Raw genomic sequence first — 22,867 nt, 5'->3', positions numbered from 1 at the left:
CACAGTCACCAGGATAGAATTTCTATTTGCCAGGGCTAAATTATTACTCGCCGTTGGCCCTGATTAGCATTGTGCTTGGATTTTGTTAATATTTATTTAGGTCAGGCTGCAATCCGTGCCATGGTCGCAGAAGGTCGTCGCCTGGCCAATTCCATGATGGGTCCATTCCGGCAGGACATGTTTGCAAAGTGTGACCGTGTTGAGCAACTGGCAGGACAGCTGGCAGAACTAGCTGCACGTGGTGAGGGAGATACACCACAAGCACGTGCTGTTGCAGCCCAACTCCAGGAAGTCCTGAAGGTATTTTATGAACACATGTTATGAATAGCATCCAAACTGCTGCTAATCCAGTTAGTTTGAATATTGTCCAAGGAGGGTAATTGTCTTTATGAGACTCAATATGGAAACTTTGTGACTTTGCACGATATGCAAGGGAAACAAAATCCCAATCCCCTCCTTCCTTAATAAATGAACAATCAATAACACTCTTTTCCGGTCATCACGTGTGTATGTATATATATGTATATTACAATTTAATTGGAATCTATACTGCAAACAAAACCAAAACATTTATATTATTTCTTCTTATTTCTTTAGATTTACTTATTGCACCTGTCCCTTCACCATAAGATAAAAGCAAAACCTACGCAATGGTGATCTAGTATGGGCATGAAACTAAATCAAAGTTCATTAAATATAGAAAATATTATTTACAAAAACATTACAGTTTCCAAAGTAGATTTAAAATAAACAGAACTTAACAGAAAACCTATTACCCGTTCTCGGTTTACAGACGCAAAAGTCTCTTTGTTCCAAAAGTAGCTAGAAAAGGAAAATGTTGTGCAATAATATCAGATTTTCCTCCCAGTTATGACTGACCTGTTTTTTCGATTAGATTGCCTCTGATATACCTTGTCAATCTGTCTCAGATTTCTAGCCAAACACACTTTGAGATGGACTGAGGAATGTGCACTCCTGCCTTTTACAAGCACTGTAATTACACCTTATACACAGAAAAAACTTTTGGAACGTTCCTTTTACAGCTAGTACCAGTGCTAGTATACATAAGCTAAACATGTCAGTTGCAATGTTTTTAATTGACCTAGTCAATGCTTTTCACATATTGAGGTATTTTCAATTACAACTGAATTGTAATGAATTGACGATTTTAAAGGTGTGATAATAAGCAACTCTTGTATCATAATATATTGCTTCTGTTGCTCATGGAGGTATTTACCGCTTTCTCACCTAGACGTAGCTCGTACATTGAATACCCAGAAACATTTAATTCTTCTTGAAAATCACAATAGTTCATGTTTTGTGGTTTCATTAATCTTCTTTTACACACTTTGTAAGGCTGTATTTTCTTTGCCCTTTTCAGGACCTGAAGGGAAAAATGCAGGAAGCTATGACACAAGACGTGTCCGACATCTTCAGTGATACCACAACCCCTATTAAACTTCTGGCGGTAGCTGCAACATCCCCTCTTGATGCCCCTAACAGAGAAGAGGTCAGTTGTTTCTCAAGACCACTTTTAACATTGACCTTGTCAGTAGATATGTTGATCAGTTTATCTTCTGCTCCAACGCAGGTCTTTGTGGAGCGGGCTGCGAACTTTGAGAATCATGCAGCCCGACTGGGAGCCACTGCAGACAAGGCCGCTGCTGTGGGTTCAGCAAATAAATCCACAGTGGAAGCAATCCAGGCAACAGTGAAGTCCGCCAGGGAGCTAACACCGCAGGTTTGTTTGGGGGGAAGGGGGGAGATTGCACCTTTTCCAAGATACATAAAATCCCAGACTACTTATTAAGGCATTACAAACTCTTGAATATTCTAAATTTAGGATAAGAGGTAGTTGTCGTTTCAAATTATTTCCATTGCAGTGCTCCTCATGGATCATACCAGTCATAAGAAGTGGGCATTTCTTTTGAGGAATTTACGTTCTAATCTAATGTCTAGAACACATGAATATAATCTTAATGATTCAGAATTTTGTGGTGAATGTCGTCTCTCAATCATATCTGCTTTGTAGAATGCTACAGATTCAGTAGTACATGATGGGAATAATCAAAATTGTGAGTTGCAAAGTGAAGCGCACCATGTAACCAGCGTTTGATGCATTGCAGGTGGTCTCTGCGGCACGCATCCTGCTTCGAAATCCTGGCAACCAGGCAGCCTATGAACACTTTGAGACTATGAAAAATCAGTGGATTGATAATGTTGAAAAGATGACTGGTTCGTTATTTTTTTAATTGCATTGATAGGCATACTGTTGGGTTTATGTTATGAATTTTATATTTATAGACATAATGTTGCCCACTTTTCATTCTGTCATTTATTTCTTATGTACTTTATCAGTCTCCTTAATCTTTCTTCTTTCTTGAGCTTTATACATTGGCCCTCTTTGTTTTCTTTTCTTTTGCTAAATTTGATTACTTTCTCTGGTTAATTTTGTAGGCTTGGTGGATGAAGCCATTGACACAAGATCTCTGTTGGATGCTTCTGAAGAGGCCATCAAGAAAGATATTGATAAGTGTAAGGTTGCCATGGCAAACATGCAGCCTCAAATGCTGGTTGCTGGAGCCACAAGCATAGCTAGACGGGCCAATCGTATTTTGCTGGTGGCCAAGAGGGAGGTGGAAAACTCTGAAGATCCTAAATTCCGTGAGTTGGTGAAGAATGCATCTGATGAGCTCAGTAAGACCATTTCACCCATGGTGATGGAAGCCAAAGCCGTGGCTGGGAACATTTCAAACCCTGGTAAATACATTTGATACGAAATGAACAGCCTTTTGTTACAGTCATAACAAATTGTTGTTTTCTACCAGTATATGTTGTTATCTAGATATTAGAGACAGACTTACTCTTTTACTTATGTCCTTTATAAAATTATATTTATGGCACAATTTTAGCACAATATTAGAGGTCAGTAGGCACTTTGTACAATATGTTTAAAGAAGCATATTTTGCTTTTAGCGCTACAGAAAGGATTCCTAGATTCAGGATACAAAATTTTGACAGCTGTGGCAAAAGTCAGAGAAGCATTTCAACCCCCAGAGCCCGAATTTCCCCCACCACCTCCTGACTTGGAGCAACTGCGGGTAAGATTTTTATTTTTTTATTTTTTATTTTTTTCTATGAAACCCATCTCCCAAACTTCATTGCTACTAACCTGCAAAACTGTTTTAACAATAATCCAAGCCTTCTATAACCATAGTGGTAAGCTTCAAGGTTACATAATCAAAGAGATAAGACTCCAATGTTTTATTTTATTGAATGTTTAAATAAGGATACTCTGCATATACATCATATCATCCCCTGCAACCTCTCGTCTCTGGTTGCAGAATCTGAAATGCTCTATAGAGCAGGACCATGCATGATTGTGCTGTCAGCTGTGAGCGTGGTCCTGCATCATCTGTTCTTTGCTCTAGAGACATCCAGCTTCTCCTACAAGAGCTTCCGGGCACCTGGCAGAACCCTTATAAGTTGTCAAACTGTGATTAATTGACCTCTCCCCATGCTACAGCAGCCAGTACAGGGCTGTATTGGTTATGGTGCTTGGTGGTGGTCCTTTAAGTAACACAAGGATTTGCATAATTGAGGTTCTGAGTGATTTAAACTTTTCTCTATTATGTATTTTATCTGTCAGCTCACTGAGGAAGCTGCACCCCCGAAGCCCCCACTTCCTGAGGGAGAGGTTCCTCCACCTAGGCCACCACCACCAGAAGAGAAGGATGAAGAGTTTCCAGAGCTGCAAATGGATGAAGCAGTTAATCAGCCAATTATGGTGGCTGCAAAGCAACTTCACGACGAAGCTCGCAAATGGTCCAGCAAGGTAAAGCACAAGCTTAGAAACAAATGGGAGGGTAAGCACAAGTAATACCATGTATAGAAAGTAGGCTAAGAAAGAATAGAAGATAATATTGAGTATACCTGTCTAAAGGGCCAGCATGCACAGTGTGAATCGACGAAGATGCATTAGGTAAAGGTAGAACGTGCCATTAACATCCCATTAGATAAAAAGTGGTGGTCCGCATATTCCATTGTGTCCCTTAGTATGCTCACAGGGGAAATTATTATGAAGAACTATTGAAGGTAGCCCAGGCCCTCTGTAGACCCGAGCATAGTCCTGTGATCACAGACAGCTTGGAGTTCTGACCCCTTTTGTAGCCCTAGAGAAGTCCAGTGAAATGAGGAGAAGCATGTTTGACTGCCTGGGATTATTAACCCACTAATTGAATTAAAATGTGGGGTATACATGCAAATATCACTTCAGGCATGGAAAAGTGGGATTCTCTTTTCATGGTGAATTATAATAGAAATGATGTGCAAAACAGGGCTAACAGAATTGCCTTTTAAAAATGTGTGGCGTATTCTGCTACCATATCTTATTAATAAACACACTTACAGTATGTATTATAATAAAGTGACGTTACAGGGAAGGGTCCTTCTGTTATTAGAAGTCTCATTCGAGAGAGAACGTTTGTGATCATGCAATATATGATTTTGCTTTATACAATATTTTATCACAAAAGGGAATAATATAATTTTGCTAATACTCAGGTTCCTGCAGCTTCGGCCTATTATAAAAAGCAAAATGGCTTCTTTCTTCAACTGTGTCCTGCAAATGTCCATGTATACATGCATTGATATGGTGCAGCTATGCAGACAAAAGCAAGATTTTTGCACATCTAAAGGCAGTGCTTCCCAGTTTGAATTTAGGGTTTAATTTGTCTTTCAGAAACTAGTCAACAAAAAAGACTACATATCGTAGCCAATTCAAGTCAGTTTAAGTTATCCAAATAAGAAACACGAACACAGTGACACTTGTCAGTTGGTTGATAATCAAATGCCTTCAACTGTGGATATATTTGTAGTCATGACTGAAATTTCAGACACCCATCTAGCATAGGGAGGAAATGGTAATGCTGCCTGAGCAGAAACTGCTCCTTTTGTGAGTATTTGCCCCATTTCCTCTGTGATTCTCTAAGAAAATCCTTAAATCAATTTTTATTTTTTTTTAACAATTCTGTTTACTGTTTTTGGGGGGCTTGTTTTGTAACTATATATTTGAGTGATTGAGAACCACTCTAACACCAGTCACCTTGTATAACCTGGAACATGGAAATGTCTAACTCTACTTGGCTTTTTGTGTGTTAATACGATTTTGGAAGTGCCACGTTGGCCATGCAAGCAAGCAGAGTCAAGGTAATGCTTTTTGTAACCGAGTAGAATTTAGGTCTCGAAATGTAATACATGTACAATGCCTTGCTTTAGGAGTAGGATACAATAAACAAAACTGCAATGCTTGATCAGTCATGAGTAACTGTGTGCAGTATGCCCAACTGATGCAGACTGTCCCTAAAAGTCAGAGTATGTCTAGAGGGGATCTGTATGGTGTGATTCTTCGTTATTTCAGCTGACAGTCTGTAAGAAAGGACAGTATTGAAAGTCTTGATTTTTTTGCATTAATTTAACTTCCCATGTTTTTATCCCTGTGACAGTAACATTAACCCCTTAATGACACATGACAGATATATTCCATCACAATTCCCTTTTATTCCAGAAGTTGTGTCCTTAAGGGGTTAATGCCGTTGAATTACTCCTCTTCATACAGTGGGAGATATATCAAATAGTGTTATTTACTAAAATGAGAATTGTCAGAAATTCAGACTGAGTTCAAAGTGAATTTTAAATTTAAAACCAAATTAGCTGAAATGGAGAAATTCGATTATTCAGCTATGTTTTCAGTTAAACTATTTTTGTCTAAAGTTTTAATTCCTGGCAATTGTCCCTTTAGTGAATAACCTTAAAGTTCACGTTAAATTGGTGAAAATGGGAACAAGTGCAGATAAGTAAACCATATTGGTGTCAGTTGACTTGTTTCACCAGCATAGAGAATGGTCTGAATCGTGATTATCACTTTGTGGAATATTTTTGGAAACCATATGGAACCTATTCTGATTCCTACCAAACCTATACCTCCACTGTGTATCCATTAGTTGGGCACACTACGAACACAATTACTCATACTAATCAAAGAACCTGTAGCTGTACAGATGTGATTTTGGTCAAGAATGATATGAGATTTGAGCCACATCCTGCCCCATACTTCATTTTGTATACTATAATTCCAATTATATTTCACCAGCCTTTTGTTAATTGAGCTTCATGGGAAATGTAGTTCACACTCATGTTGGTGGTTGCCAGGGTTAGCTGCCATTGCCCTAAAGAGTCTTTCAATCTAAATTAAATGTAGTTGACAGTCCACTCTCTGAAATAGTTAATTATGTTTCTTTAAATTCCTGCCTTTCTTCTGGTATTGGTACCTTGCATGTTTCTAATTATAGGGGATATGAGTTTTTCACAACCAAAAAAATGCCCATGTCATAATTTTGTTTCGAATTCTCTTGGTATTTTAACAAAAGGTATGTTTGCATTTGACTTAACATAACTCTTCTTGGTATGAGAAGGGCTAACCATCAGTTTTGTAGGAGGCCTTCTGACACCAATTATGCCTAATATCTTGAACTTTAACTTATTTTTTTTACATCCACTGAATTTATTTTGTTCTCTGATAATTAAAATTTCAAAGGTTTAACTAGTTTGTGAACCCACAGACACACGACATTGCTTCTAGTGCAGCTGAACCTTTTGCCCTCCTACCCCGCCTCTGCTTCTGATACTAACCCTGTTCCCCTTATCTCTTTACCCTGATCCCTCCCTCCCCAGTCACCTGGAAGCCCTGCTCCTCCTGCTCCGCAGAGTAGAGAAGCCGTTGTGTCTGAGGTAGAGCAGGAGCGTGAGGAAGAGGAGGAGGAGGAGGAGGAGGCGTCAGTGGAATTCGCCCTCTCCTCTGACATTGAAGATGATTATGAGCCAGAGCTGCTCTTAGTGCCTGAGGGGCAGCCTGTTAACCAGTCAATGCTGGCCGCCGCTCAGTCTTTACATCGAGAAGCTACCAAATGGTCCAGTAAGGTACTCTACGGTTACCAACTATGCATCCTCCACCATGCCATGTGCATCCCACCCTCCTCCTTCCATCCATGACACGGTTTGCGCCTCCCCAATGAGCCGGGCTGACAGTCTCGCTGAGTGCCTTGTTTTGTTTAATCATGCCGGCTTGAATGGCTTCAAAAGTCTGCCGATATCAGCTTGTGTTTGTTTTGTGTATCAATATGTAATGGGCCAGTTGTTCAGTGTTGTCATTGTTTTAGTCTCTTGGGAAGTAGGAATAACTTGTATGACATCAACACATTTCCACACACTAAATATTTAGTCTTCTTTGACAGCAGTTAGTGTCCATGGTGGTACACCGCATTTTGTTTCTTTAATCTGGATTTCTACTTTTATTTTACCCATTGAATACATCTGACTAAGGTGGCAACATGTCTCCTTCCTTTATAAGCGGAGTAATTATAGAAAATGTATATTACAGGACGGCATTGAAAGGTTTGCTATCCTGACTGATGTATTTTTTTACTACTTTTATTTGTTTTATTATTTATCATAAGTTGACTCCGGTTAAAAAGGAATCCTGACATCAAAGGAAGTCTGCACCAGATTGCTTATATCAGGTTTCCTCAGTATTGAAGGGTAATGATTCTTGACTCTCTCTTTACTTAAAGGAACACTACAGTCACCTAAATTACTTTAGCTAAATAAAGCAGTTTTAGTGTATAGATCATTCCCCTGCAATTTCACTGCTCAATTCACTGTCATTTAGGAGTTAAATTAATTTGTTTCTGTTTATGCAGCCCTAGCCGCACCTCCCCTGGCTATGATTGACAGAGCTTGCATGAAAAAATAACTGGTTTCACTTTCAAACAGATGTAATTTACCTTAAACAATTGTATCTCAATCTCTAAATTGAACTTTAATCACATACAGGAGGCTCTTGCAGGGTCTAGCAAGCTATTAACATAGCAGGGGATAAGAAAATCTTAATTAAACAGAACTTGCAATAAAGAAAGCCTAAATAGGGCTCTCTTTACAGGAAGTGTTTATGGAAGGCTGTGCAAGTCACATGCAGGGAGGTGTGACTAAGGTTCATAAACAAAGGGATTTAACTCCTAAATGGCAGAGGATTGAGCAGTGAGGATGCAGGGGCATGTTCTATACACCAAAACTGCTTCATTAAGCTAAAGTTGTTCAGGTGACTATAGTGTCCCTTTAAAATTCAATAACCTTCTCCTACTGATTGGCTGAATGTTATTTCTAAAATGATGTCAGTGGGAGCAGTAACATCTTATTACTTGTCACCGACCTGACATCATTATTTCTTCCACTAGATTTCTCATCCTGTTTTGGTTGATGGCATGAGGATGGTATGAGAACTAGAAAATACACGTTTAGCTGTATTTTATCTAAATTTGCCGTTTAACTTGCCTCTAAGGTTTAAAGGAACACTCTTGTCACCTACACAGTTTAAGTGCATTTGATAGGTTTTGGCCTCGTATTCAGGCTGTGGTTTTCTCCTAGTCTTTCGTGTTTAACTCCACCCCAGCTTTCTTCAGGATATACCCACCCCCTTGGTCACAACTCCCCTTTTCACAAAACATCTTTCCTATTGTAAGGCAAACAGCAGAACTCAGCCAATTTAAAGATCAGTGTTATCTGAGCTGTTGACCCTACTCCATTCCACTGCAAATTCTCTTATCTGTATAGTATTGTTAAAGCCTGCTTGGATGGTTAAATGAGTAGTAACAATAGGATTGTGAATGGGTCCCCTGCACGGTTTGGTGATGAAATCGTTTTTTTTTTTTTTTAAAACATACTTTTTTTCACTAGTCTCTTTCCAGCACTGAGGGTCCTTCGGTGCTGGTGGCTATGTCTTCTCCTCCCCCATGGAACCTAATCCTCATGTTTGTGTACATATTGAAGCTTATAAATTGGAAATCAATTAAACCAATGCTTTCCTATTGGAAATTTGAAGACATTAGATGTCCTTATGTAAAGCCTGAGGATGTCCAACATTCTTTCACATAGTAGGACCCAGGAAGTGCTGGAGAGAGATGGAGTTAACACTGCAATGCAAGCATTGCAGATTCTAAAAAAAAATTTTTTTTTAAAATGCAGTGTTTTACAATGCAGGGTTAAACAGACAAAGGTAGTGCACCCAAACCATTTCAATAAAATGAAGTTAGCTGGGTGTCTGTAGTTTTGGTACCTGGAGTGTCAATTAGATCAAAACAAACCCAGACAGCATAGCAGATATGTTATATCCATCTTTTCCAAATCTGCCCATCTGACATACCCTTGAATATCATAATTATCCAGAGCTCTTCTGGGGGTCTGCCTTTTTAGTAGCTAAAAGAAAGTTTGAAGTAATGTTGTGGTCCTGTAATGCTGTTTGTTTAAAGTGGTTGATTACCAGATGAAAATTCAATTAATACAGACTGTTCATACCACTCTATACTACTCCACCTAGACGGATGTGTATAGGCAATCAATTGCATTCAGGATGTTTGTGGATAGGTTCTGTATGGTTGATCTAGTGGGAGCCTTACTCCAACTGCAACTGGGAAGACATTATTGAGTGACCATTTGTCAACCCTTGTACATACAACCTTGTTTGACAAATATACAGGTTACCCTCCCGTATCACCAAACTCTTGTAGGCCTGCATTAAAGAGAGAGTCAAGAGGGTGTATTTATGTCCGTATCCCAGTGTCCTCTGCTGCTATTCTTGTATCACATGTTTAGTATGTTGGCTTCCACCGATAAAAGCAGCATGGCTTGGAATGACAGAATGTTTTGGAATTGCTTTATGTATGTGAGAGTGGATGGGTCTGGAATGGTGGTTATTATATGGATATGATCTGATATGTTATGGTTTACCTCTGAAGATAAAACCTGCTGTGAAGATTGCCTCTACGGCAGATAATCTGAAACCTCAGTAATCCACTTTGTGAAGCTCCTACCTACGTTTGAGATTTTAAAAGGCAAAATAAGAAGACCCCTATATTAACAAACTTAGTTTTTTTCTTTGTGTTGGCAAATATTTACAACTGTAATGTGTCATTATTTACTGGCCCTACTGATGTGGCGACCTGAAACAAAAGTATCAGCCGGTGTTCGGAAAGATAGGGGAAAAAAAAAAGGGGGAAAAGTTCGTTAATAAGGTACATTTTTCCTGTCCAAAGAAATCTTGTAAAGTTCTATAAAAAATGTATGAAAAGGAAACTCACACAAGAGAGCAGAATATTTAAAAAAATTCCCCCTTTTATTTAATGTTTAAACATATGTGACCTAACTCCCTTTTATTTGTCTCTTCTTTGATGCCCGTGACAAACCCAACGTTGCCTGTTTTATGATTTATAATTCTCTAATTAAAAGGACAGTAAAGTTAAGTGTGACAGTGGAGACCTATTCAGCATTTCAGGACACTGGAGCTACCTCTGCTTCATTGTCTTGTGATGTATTCCCTGAGATACGTTTTTCCATTCTGTACATCTATAAATTTATATCCATATGTATTCAACTATACTTTGGTGTAATACTGTATCTGGACTAGGTACTTGTAACAGTTTATAAATGTTGACTCTCTAACATTTAAATTAGTTAAAATGTAAGGAAACAGTCTTGACTTTCTTGTCAATTTGGTGATGGGATGAAAGTAGTTGTCATGTGGTTTCCTGCTGTCTGTATAGCCTGACACACACATTCCTTGTTTGCTGCAATAGTGTTAACTAAAAGATGCAGCAATGACCAAAATTGGAAACCAAAGGTAACAGCCAGTCTTCTAAGACATCCTGTGATGTAAGATTGAGTGACGTTAACCAAAGTTTTTATTTCTATTGTAGGATTTTTTTTAATAATCTACTTGTTTTGGTAGGGCGTAAGTCTAGCTAAATTTTAAATTACTTGACATATGTAGATTGTATGTGTATGTATATCATACATTTGGTAGATTTATTGTTATAATAACCATGCTTGTATTTTATATCCTGCCTACAATTTAGGTGAATGCAACCTGAATTGCTAAAATATAGCTCCCATCTTGGTAGTTGTCCCCCGTGTAAGGATTAGCAGTCATAGTTTAGAATTTTGGTACAAGTTTCCATTAAAAATACTAAAGCTTTAAAGCTGCACCGTCGTGCCAAACTTACCTTTCTCCTATTGATTCTTCTTCTCTTGCTCTCTCAGAAACGATAGGAGAAAGGTAAGTTCGGCATGACCGTGCCGCTTTCAACATTTGTCAGATATGGAAGGGAAAAAAAAAAACAAAAAAACCTCACTGGCCAGTTTGACATAAACGGTGTAATCTGGTTGACTGCCATGTGTTAAGCAAATCAGGACAGTTTATGCTCCTCTGTGCATTTCCTGGTCACACTTCCATTAGGGTCACCAAGGCAGTTAAATTGGCTGGAGTAAAATAACATGATCTTTTCTATAAAATCTATTTGAAATGAAGCATTGCTTTCTATGCTGTAGGTTTTCTCCCAAGCAAATTAATTGTTGTATTTAGCATTTATTTTATTTTATGAGTGTGTTCCAGTACATATCTTAATGGATTTGTCGGGCTACACAGAAACGATTTTCATAAGAAGATTGCAATGGCCCTCACATGATGGGGTTGTAATTTTATTTATTTTGATGCTTGATATTGTTGCTCGATACGAATCTTTCCATGAACGTCATCGTACACACTCTGCCATTCGACTTTTCAAAAGTTGACTCACTAACCGTTGACAATGGTGCATGACGTGGCGTTGTGTTCCGTACTAACCCACAGCCCGCTTATGCAGTGCAGAGTCTGGCCGCATGCTGGACCTGTGCGGCTCTGTTCGTGCCTTGTAGTGAAGACTGTTGTGCGTAATTTGTTTTTTATAAATGTATATGTACAGCAACCTGTGTGTTCAGTTTTCAGCATCCATAACCCTGCACACATCACTTCAAGCCTGTTTGCCCTTCATTTACAGCGTTCAATATCACAGGCTAACCTAATGAGGCCTGAAGAGGGTGTTCTGCATTGCTAAGCAGTTCACAGTCCTTTCCAGGCCTGAAAGCCTCGCACTCTTGTTTGAGTCTGGTCCTTCCACCAAGCCATGTGACAAGATCCCTGGAAACTTCTTTATTTTATTAATGTACTGATTGTTTAAATCGTGCAATATTGAAACTGTGTATAAGGTACCAATGTAGGGCTAAATTCGAGCATGACCATAAAATGAATGCATATAGTGTAGACTTGGCATTATAAACAAACAGATCTTCCTAGTCTGTTTTTTGTCAAATAAGAAGTAATGTATTTATACTATATCTCTCTGCAACTTAACCAATAACTGAGAGATGTACAGGAAATCCTCTATTAATGAGAGGAAATTTCATAATGTGTGCAGTTTTCTACAAAGTATAATTTTTATATATATATATATATATATATCACCTACAGATAAGACTGTCTGAAGAAGCATTAATAGTATAGATAAGACAGTTTATATTTATATTGTGCACACGAACATCATTCAGGGATATAGTTAATGGGAGTTGTGATGGGAGCGATCAACCTATGTCTCATGTCATTAGCTTTTTTTTGTATTCACTCTACAGGGTAATGACATCATTGCAGCAGCAAAACGTATGGCTTTACTGATGGCAGAGATGTCTAAGTTAGTGAGAGGCGGCAGTGGAAACAAGCGAGCCCTGATCCAGTGCGCTAAGGACATCGCCAAGGCCTCCGATGAAGTGACTCGGCTGGCTAAAGAAGTGGCCAAGCAGTGCACGGACAAGAGAATCCGAACTAATTTGCTACAGGTAGGAAATGGTGACTGCTTGATGAAATAGTTATAATAAAGTGGTCTTATAAAGGGCTTGATGATCAGTCAGTGACAACTAGGCAAAGGGCAACAGGTTCTGATGTGGGGGACTAATTTGAATATTGTAAATCTGCTTCTTAACACTGCGCTGGGTGAGAGGTGGCTCTCCATCCTTCTAGTACAGTATTCTCCAACAAAGACTGTGTCTCTCTAAATATGTGAATTTGTGTTTGAGAGTGCGTTCAAACAAATGACCTACATTATACACTTTTATACACTTAACAAATATGAGTTGTATATCTGTACAGGTGTGTGCATAAGTGGTTGTTGTTGTAGTTTTATTGGGGAGGTTGTCAATACATTCAGATGTAGTCCTTAATTTTAAAAATCTGTTGAAGGTGTAAAGTAATATGTATTTTGAAGTAAACTTATCATAACCCCCATCATTTTTTTTTTTTTTTGGGTAGAGTTTCTCCACACCTACACTGTGATGTAATTCCCCTCTAATATATCTCTATGAAATTCCTACTACTACCTGTAGGGGCGCTGTTGAAAAAGGATACATTTAATTTAACTCTTAAAAACATCTGGGCTATTTCTTATAAATGACATGCCTTCTTAGGATATCATCTTTTATGGTTTTATTGCCACTGTCAGTAAACACATTCCTTGACTCTTCAGACACTATATAAACAAATATTTTCATTATCATTGGGGCAATTAAAGTATAAAAGAATCTTAGTATTTTCACATACCATTGAGATGGATGTAATCTGTGGGAACAAACCTGCACAAGCTTATAGCGATGCAATCAATGAATAAAATATTTGTGGTCAAGTTAAGACCATAGTAATAGTATACATTAATGTGTGTGTGTGTGTGTGTGATATATATATATATATATACACACATATATATATATATATATATATATATATATATATATATATATATCACACACACACACACACACACACACATTAATGTATACTATTACTATGGTCTTAACTTGACCACAAATATTTTATTCATTGATTGCATCGCTATAAGCTTGTGCATGTTTGATTGATAGATATATATTATATATTTTTATACTAATGTGTTAAAAGAACACTCAAAGTACCATAACCACTACATTTGTTCTTCCAAATGGAATTTGGTTAAATATCAGTGACTACACTTTTCATTTGGAATTTAAATCAATAGAAATGACTTGCTCGAGGCAGGGTTACTTAAGGATTATTTTTAGACCTGCATGGGTACTTCTCCGTAAAAGCTTGAAAAATACTGAATTCGAGCACAGCAAAGCTTCCTCTCTGCAAAGTCTTGTCCTCGCTCTTTCAAGCACTTTATTGAATGTTGTACATATCCTTCCTTAGGTTTGTGAAAGAATTCCAACCATAAGTACCCAACTGAAGATCCTCAGTACTGTCAAAGCCACCATGCTGGGACGAACCAACATCAGCGATGAGGAATCTGAGCAGGTATGAGAGGGGGGTTTTGTGTGAGAACATGCCAACTGTATAAAGTGTCTATATAAATGTACCCTGCAGTGTAACACTAAGTTACTCAATAAGAGTTCTGAGTCCTCATTTTTCTATAAAAATGAATGTTTAATGTTAAATTCTGTAAGAACTTAATAACCTATTCATGATCATTGACCCATCAGAAATGGCTGTGATTTGCTGAACCCTGAAAAGTTAAATGTACATATAGTGAGGGTCCAATGAGTAATCGGACACTTGCAAATGAGCTTAGATGTTTATTTTAGTAAAGTTTTTCATTTACATTTTCAATGAAAATGGACCAGAAAACCCCCCAACTGTAATTGTAAACATTTAAACCCACTATTATATTTCTTAACCGGATAGGATATGTGGGGCAGGGGTGCCGGGTGTTTAAAAGAACACTCCAAGCACCATAACCACTATAGCACTATAACCCCATTGTAAGTAGCCCACTGGGTGCTGCTACTTGCCACCACTCAGTCTTCAGGAGAACGGGCTTAGTTCATGGCTGAGAGTAGGCTGCACCCGATGGACAAACTGTTACTGAACAGTTTGCTTACATTGAGGAGATACTCTCGGCACCATAACCACTACATCACTTTGTAGTGGTTATGGTGTTTAGAGTGTTCATTAAAGGTGCCAGGGCAGGTTTGGCTGTAGCATATCCAGCAAAAACATTTAAAGTAGAATAGTAATTAAACCTAAACTACAAAACAAGATCCACAGTGTTAATGGTATATATGCTCTAGACACTCCCGTGGGGGATCCCCTTAAGCCACACTTTTAAAACACACTGGGGTGGAGCATAGAAAAATACGATCAGTGTGAAAAATACACGCGTGTCTTGACGGTCTGTAATATATAACAGAGAAACAAAATAGTGCAGATACATTTAATATATTTAATATAAGTGTTAAAAGAAGTAGCATTTCTAACTCACAAAAGTATAGCCAAACGGACACTCTGCTCTGGTGGTTAGCGCCTTAGGATCTTTGGGGAGATCCAGTGCTCTTTTCTGGTTCCTTTAGTTGGCATTGGTCGATGTTTTTTGCTTGATGGAAGACTGGAATCAATAAACCATTTATTAGGAAAATCAAAATAAAATAAAAAAAAAGGAAATGTGAAATAAAAGTAAAAATACCCAATTGGGTGCAAATTCCTTTATATAATAGTCTCCCAAAATGCTTTTCGCCTGTCTCTTGGCTTCTTCAGTTGGGGTTTTGCAGAATAAAGTAAGTCAGTGGTGAGGGTCTTTAAATAGCTCTTATTTAGGCTACCCAGGACTTTTTTCTAGTCAGTGGAATGCACGATGCGTTCCATCGATCTTCAGGGCGTGATGAGGTCATCTTGTGCCGTGACGTTCTCTGGTATTTTTGGAATGCGCACCGTCCATTTCACCATTTCGTGATGCCGCTCTTTTCAGTATGTTTGCAATTTGTGTCCACATAGACACTTAAGTATACTTTTTAGGCACTTTTGTGTCCATAAAGACTTGTGGTTATAAAGAGGACTTGAACTACAGCTATTGGAACGCAAATGTATGTGTGCAGCATTCCCACATGACCAACTGATTGTGGAACACATGATGTGTTCCACAGACAAGATTGTCACTTGAGCTAGAGATGGTGGATGGTGAAAAAGACAACAAAATTTAGTGGAGGAAAAAAAAGTGAAAGAAAACTTGTCTGGTAGAGAAACAGATGGACTGATTGGTAAATCTGTTGCTTTTGGTGCCTAACTCCAGATTTAGTAATTAGCCCCAGAAAAAGCACAAACTCTGTGCAACACTTTGATAAATCTCAGTTGTAATGTGTGCTTGGATTGTGATGGCATTTGCTATATTTTAATACATTTAAAAGAAAAAGCATCACATGAAAAATGAGGTGACCGGGCCCTTAACGTCTGGTTTTCTTTTTAAATTGCTTTTCCAGGCTACAGAAATGCTCGTCCATAATGCGCAGAACCTCATGCAGTCTGTGAAAGAGACGGTGAGAGAAGCTGAAGCCGCGTCCATTAAGATCCGTACAGATGCTGGTTTCACTCTTCGTTGGGCCCGAAAAACCCCATGGTACCAGTAACTCAAACAGGATCTCCAACTCCTCTCCTTCTGTACAAAGCACACTAATACCTTCCTTGTACACAATACAAAATGTATCACTGATGAAGTACATCACGGCTGCTTTTTAAATGAGCCACACGGTCATTAGACATATTGGTTTTTCTATGTTATAAGTTTGTCTAACATTATGTAGGCTCTTCTTTGGGTTGCCTGAACCACCCTTCTTCCTATTATTTTTTTGCTTTTAATGGGCTGCATTGTCAATCTCTCATTCAAAACCAACAGAGTTAATTCTCAGCTGAGAGAGACTGGCTCACCGTACGTCAGTCGGCATTACTCAATCTGACGTTTGTTACCATTTCATGCTCAGACACAGCCACTGCACTGCCTCCTTATTCTGCTGAGCACTGCCTGTTAGTAATATATTAAAGCAGGCTTCACTTTAAAATATGAAACACTAAACTTGTTTTTATGGCATAGGATTCCTTATTTTTGCATGTTCACCCCCTTCCTCGTTGGATGATGTGACTGTGTGGTACAGTACCTTGATCACACACATTGCAGATGACAAATGTTTTCTCATCGTAAATATTAATGAAGTGTCCTTTTCATTAGGAGAGCAATAATTTGAATGTATTCTGATGTCCCCAATTCTACATTGCATGTTAAAATCATACCTACGTACCTGTAGGCCATGCCTAGCCTACCTGTCCACACAAGTGGTCTCAGACCACATCTGGAAACGTTTTAACTATTAATTTAAAAATTGCAGTTGGATGCTGCTGTTATATGAAAGCTTTGTTTTGTTTTTTTCAAAGGAACCCCTTTTGAGAACAAATTAGTAGTGTTAATCTATATATTTTTTTTATTATTGGGAAAGATAACCAACTCTATTGGGCTGTAAATTGATCATAACAAATACTAACACTACGTGCAACAGCATTTCTTTGAAACTTATCTTCATCCTTTATAAGCTCATTAATGCACTAAACTGCTGGCACCAACTTTTAAAACCTCTTCCGTGACAAATGGAGATTTGGGGAAAATAAGAGCCTATAAGGTTTGATCAGTACCAGCTCCTACATGTCTTCAAGGGTCCATATCAGAAGTTTGTATGTTATGTTCACTGTAATGAACTCCTCATTAAGAATGTTTTTCCTTAAGTTGCCTTCTACGCTCTAATCTTCCAGCAAGACATCTTTTTGAGGTGTCTTTTACCAGCTGACCTAGAGAACTGCAGTGAGTGTGAAGAACATTTTGATACCGATGTTATGGCCTGAATTTTAGGATCATACATATCATCTTTACCTTGCCACTTGCATTGTTGTACAGTTCTGGTTTACAAAGTGAAGGCTGGTTAACTTCCATTAAAATGCCATAATGCCTTTTTATCCCATGAAAACTTATTAGTTAAGCCAAAGACTTGTTTTATTTTTTTGATTTGTGCAGAGCCATCAAAGTGTAAACAGGAATGGATATTGTATTTGCAAGCCCACTTGCTGCAGAATAGGTCTAAGTGTAAAGCAGCATGAGGTTGACACTTTGATTAATCAATTAGCAAGCCTCCCTGCAGCCAGAGGGCAGTGCAAGACCTGCTCTTGGGTATCTACACACACACACACACAGCAATGTTACGTTGCATGGGCTCTGATTCAGCCTTATTTTGTTCAGTCATTAAAAAGAAATAAAAATTATTTGTACAATATCAGATTTCTGCTTGTGTTTCTATACTTGCTGATCAAGCCATTTACTGGGAGTTAGGATTGACACCTCCTGAGTGCCTCAACAGCTCACTGTCAATCATGGCTTTTAAGCTGTCAAAGAAGGACCACCAAACATTGTTTCATTTCTCCTCTTCCCTGTGTAATGTTCCTGGCTTTACCTTGTCTGAACTGGATTATGATGTAACTCGCTTTAAAGCAAATAAAAAAAAACGCTCATGGAAAAAAGCTTCATGCACATTACAGGTGATTTTCAACGTGATTTCCCCCATAATAATATAACTTCCTGTCTAACCTGAAAATTTCTAAGATTTTTAGACAGACTAATTTGCTCAAATATCTAGAATATTTGAAGCATGTTTAAACACGGCACTAGCAGAACTCATTAACCCACTGCACATCAGCCCTCCTTTAATAAATAGAGCGCCTAAGGGATAGTACTCAGGTATGTGTTAATACAGTAGAGTAACTTTAGACAAACAAAATGTTTCATGGTACGTTTAATTCAAAGAAAATGCAGCTTGATAAACTATTGGACTACTTCCTCTCTAGCGGGTGTGGGTATCCCAAATTCACTCAGATACCATCTGAAGATAATGGCTGTGCAATTTTCTCTCTATTATACCATCAGTGTTTGAAAGATGCTCAGACATGGAGAATTCAATCAGTGCGTATTAGACTCGTGTAGAAAAAAAAAAAACACCAGCCATTTCTCAAATTAATATTTTTATATATTAATATATAAACCAACATTTAATGAGTAAATTAATGTTGAGCTATCTTGCCTTTGTCACTCTGGGAGAGGTTTATCAAAATGTTTTGTTCTACAAATTGGTCCACATTACTAAAAGGATAATCACCATGGGAACCAGCAGGCACATCCCACTGGTGGCTCCTCCTCAACAGAACACTTTGATAAATATCCTCCAATGTTTCAATGACTTGTACACTTTGGCCTTTTCTATTTATCCTTACACAGAAACATGATTACATTGATCACTTCATTCAAATGCATGATAGCACCAGATAATTGACACAAAAACATTTTATATAAAGACTGTAGTGGAATTGGGGAATGACTCTGTGCACGATGGAAGCTGTATCTGAAAGCATCTTTCTCCAGCCTTGGGATGGTAGTGGTTTAGAGTGAGTTTTTTCTTTCTACGTAACTGCTGTTTTGTATAAACAAATTATAGGACAGTTTTCTAATGGAATGATCACTCACCAAAACAAATGCCCTGCTGATTGCTCCACTTCCAGAACTTGGCCTCAGAATTGCTCTTTACTTAAAACCTTCAAAGTGGAACAGTCACATGTGAGGGGTGTAGTCCTGTGACTAAAGCAAAGTTTGATTTTTGTTCTCCAAATCTCCTACTGTTGCAGTACACAGTATTTAGTTAAAAGTTCCAATCACCAGAAAGATAACTAAAAAGGTATCTATAGGTTGTTCAATTTTTAATTGACATTGTTTGGCTGTAATGTACCCATAGTGCCGTGTACATTCCCTGCCTGCATGTATACAGTACTATGCAAAAAAATCCTTGAGCACTTGAATGGCTCATGGTGAGGTCATCTTCCTATGATGATACCCCAAGCACACTTTGCATATTTGGAAACTGACCTATGCAGGCTCATGGATGCCTTTTGATAATGCTGTAAACATGCAGGCACAGTGGTGGAAGAATTGTCACTACCAGAGCAGTGGCAGTTTTGCTGACATGTTTGATGTATTTGACAATACAAACATTTATTCCGAATGCTTTCTGAGGCCAATCATACAGGAACTGACTGTGGGCAAGTAGATATTATGTATCTGCAAACATTACATGTGATAGTCACTCGGCTATTAGATTTAGTTATTTGTACAGTAAAACAGTACGGTTAATATAATGCACAAATTAGTGATTTGACACGACCGCTGGTTGAGCCTGTACACGATCAGTAATTTGCTTTTTAACCATTTCAAGTTCAACGTTCTGTGCAATGAACACAGTTTTGGCTTTGAGCCCCCTATTTAGAGTAAGAGTAGTTCTAGGAAACCTTGCTGAGGTTATCGCTCTAAAACTTTGGTCCTTCACCGGGTTAAACAAAATCAGGTAATGCACAATAGGAATCAAGTGCTTCAAATGATTTAATCTACACCAACCTCAGGTTTGACAGATCTGAAACCAAGTACGCTACGCAAGTTTCTACTTGCAATCTGACATTTGAAAAGAAGAAAGGTGTGTTTCTTGTACACAGCAGGCTCTGAAAAACTTGTAATACAAGTACAGCAGTTGTAGCTTCGGGCAGTTTTCTAGCTACAGGCACTTCAATGTAAATTTGCTGCCCTCGGCAGACAGACTGCTATAAGGAGAAGCCTGCTTTCTCTGCTACAGAATATTTGGTACCATTTTTTTGGCTGTAACACAATATTTCAGCACTGCATAATGTCTATGGGATCCTGAAATAGCATAGTTCTCTCTTTTGGCATTTTCTGGTTTAAATCAGATAACATTCCTGCTCAGGTATGAAGTATGGTGCCACAGGTAACACAGGATCTGAATGTTGTCCTCTTCTCCGTGCAGGAATATGATGGGCTTTACGTTATGTGCGCACCTGGAACTTGCCTGCCTTGGTGAGGTACTTAACTCCCTTGAAAGGTTTGTATCTCTCCCCGTACATATCCAAGCGATTCACCTTCAGTCCTGCAGAGGGAGTAGTATTTAGTAATGAGCATGCCACTATTGGAATTGTACTATACATTTTCATTATCACATTCCAGCTTTCACAAATGTTTTTCACCCAAGCAGAGTAGACAAAACACTAGTCTAAATCATCCTTTACTAGATGAGCTCACTAAATTGGAAAGGGCAGGGAATTTTAAACGTCATGCCAAAATAGTGGCGCAGAAAACAAGAATATTTTAAAATAGTCTGTTTTAGTCTAAAATGTGCAAATCCCAACAACTCTTTTTAGTAAATATACTTCTAAATGCTATATTAACCTGAAGAATGAGAGCTTCCTACTTTATTCTTTGGTATCGGTTCCCAGAGTGCGGTTCCCAAAATTCCGGGGAGCCAGTGACATGGCACAGTTAAGGAAGCACTCACTTTCCATGTTAAAAGGAACATTCTAGCATTAAAAATACCAACATGTATTCTTATGTTAGTGCTTCCTCCACTATTTAGATTAAGAGCTCCAGAAATGATAAAATAAAGCTTTCCTCTTACCTGTATCCCTGTGCACGTCTTTCTCTCCACTCTGCATGTCCTCATAGAGCAGCACTAACCCCGTGCATCTCTATGGTGAGTGTGGAGATGCTGAACATTGAAGGACTACACAAGTCACAAACACTGGCCAAACTTAGAATTTATATTTGTTTGTGTTAAAAATGCAAAAAAAAAAAAAACATTATGAACACTAACATTGGCCAGTGTTTGTGACTAAGTGGCTACTAAAAAAAGACTGGACTTTTGCAATACCTTGGATTGTCTACTTTTGGAAAATGGTATGCCATCATGGGGGCTGCCAGCGCTCTAATTAGCCGCGGACGTATCAGATACGTCCACGCTCCTTAAGGACAGTTTTTTGTCGGACATACCTTATACATCTGTGGTTGGGAAGTGGTTAAAGGGACACTATAGTCACCAGAACAACTAAAACGTATTGCATTTGTTCTGGTGAGTAGAATCATTACCTTCAGGCTTTTTGCTATTAACACTGTCTTTTCAGAGAAAATGCAGTGTTTACATTACGGCCTAGTGATAACTGAACTGGCCACTCCTCAGATGGCTGTTAGAGATCGTTCCTGGGTCATTGCTGCCTAAAATGCATCCAAACATTCAGTATCTCCTCCCTCTGCATGAAGACACTAAACTTTCCTCATAGAGATTCATTGATGCAATTCATCTTTGAGGAGATGCTGATTGGCCAGGGCTGTGTTTGAATCATGTTGGCTCTGCCCCTGATCTGCCTCCTTGTCAGTCTCAGCCAATCCTATGGGGAAGCATTGTGATTGGATCAGCCCACCACTTCTGATGATGGCAGTGGGCAAGTCTAAAGGAAACAGGGACAATGCAAGCGGCTCCAGACGTGGGGAAAAAAGTAAGATTTCTATATTTAGGGAGGCATGAGGGGCCCAGGGGGGCTGGATGGTGGTTTAAACCCTATAGGGTCAGGAATACATGTTTGGTTTCCTGACCCTATACTGCTTCTTTAATCTTTCTCTATTGTACAGTCTGTTTAATTTAGAATTCTTATCTTCTGCTCTGTTAATACCCCGTTAGACCCCGCATAGGGCTCCTGTGTGTGATTAAAGTGAGAGAGCATAGACATGATCTATACACAAAAACTACTTCATTAATTGAACATCGTTATGATGCGTATAGTATCCCTTTAAAGTGTGATTGTCATGGTACACAAACTTTACATGAAATGTCATAAAAGTTCACCCACTGGGCTAGCAAATGTATAGTCAAAATAAGTAACACAATGGTCCTTTCTTTCACGCTCCTGGTTTACAGGGTAATGGACCAACATGACTCTTTACCGAGATGTAAATGGCAGGAGAACCCTCCAACAGGTGGTTCTCAAGCTCCTAGATTATTCTTCTAGTACCTGCACCTTGTGCTTTGCTAGATAAATATTGGAATGTATTGACATATCACTTTATTTGCACACTGTTGCACTTGGCAAGGTCCATGCAACCGATCATCTTATTACTCACAATCACACAAAAAAACAACACATTCTACATTTGAGGCAATGCAAAAATTTTAAATTATGGCTACTTCTACAATATGTACTCCTTTAAAGGACCACTCTAGGCACCCAGACCAC

The 22,867-nt window shown here is 38.5% G+C and overlaps 2 protein-coding genes across 5 annotated transcripts in view; one reads left to right on the top strand and one right to left on the bottom strand.

Annotated features, from left to right (window-relative positions):
- Positions 1-18,030, top strand: part of VCL (vinculin) — an 81,287-nt gene extending 63,257 nt beyond the window's left edge. For 2 of the 3 annotated variants that reach the window (XM_063434278.1, XM_063434277.1), the window contains 11 exons: positions 101-300; positions 1,382-1,510; positions 1,592-1,741; positions 2,127-2,235; positions 2,458-2,760; positions 2,977-3,101; positions 3,650-3,835; positions 6,733-6,978; positions 12,553-12,756; positions 14,138-14,242; positions 16,198-18,030. In XM_063434278.1, coding sequence (XP_063290348.1) covers positions 101-300; positions 1,382-1,510; positions 1,592-1,741; positions 2,127-2,235; positions 2,458-2,760; positions 2,977-3,101; positions 3,650-3,835; positions 6,733-6,978; positions 12,553-12,756; positions 14,138-14,242; positions 16,198-16,344 — 1,904 coding nt within the window. In that variant the 3' untranslated portion in view covers positions 16,345-18,030. The remainder of the gene's footprint in view (positions 1-100; positions 301-1,381; positions 1,511-1,591; positions 1,742-2,126; positions 2,236-2,457; positions 2,761-2,976; positions 3,102-3,649; positions 3,836-6,732; positions 6,979-12,552; positions 12,757-14,137; positions 14,243-16,197) is intronic. The other variant, XM_063434279.1, reaches the window with a different exon arrangement.
- Positions 18,031-19,984: 1,954 nt separating this feature from the next.
- AP3M1 (adaptor related protein complex 3 subunit mu 1) overlaps positions 19,985-22,867 on the bottom strand; it is a 47,927-nt gene continuing 45,044 nt past the window's right edge. For both annotated transcript variants that reach the window (XM_063434340.1, XM_063434339.1), the window contains exon 10: positions 19,985-20,733. In XM_063434340.1, coding sequence (XP_063290410.1) covers positions 20,633-20,733 — 101 coding nt within the window. In that variant the 3' untranslated portion in view covers positions 19,985-20,632. The remainder of the gene's footprint in view (positions 20,734-22,867) is intronic.

The sequence above is a fragment of the Pelobates fuscus genome, chromosome 10 (genome assembly GCF_036172605.1).
Source record: "Pelobates fuscus isolate aPelFus1 chromosome 10, aPelFus1.pri, whole genome shotgun sequence".
NCBI lineage: Eukaryota > Metazoa > Chordata > Amphibia > Anura > Pelobatidae > Pelobates > Pelobates fuscus.
This window is presented reverse-complemented; position numbering and strand designations above follow the sequence as displayed.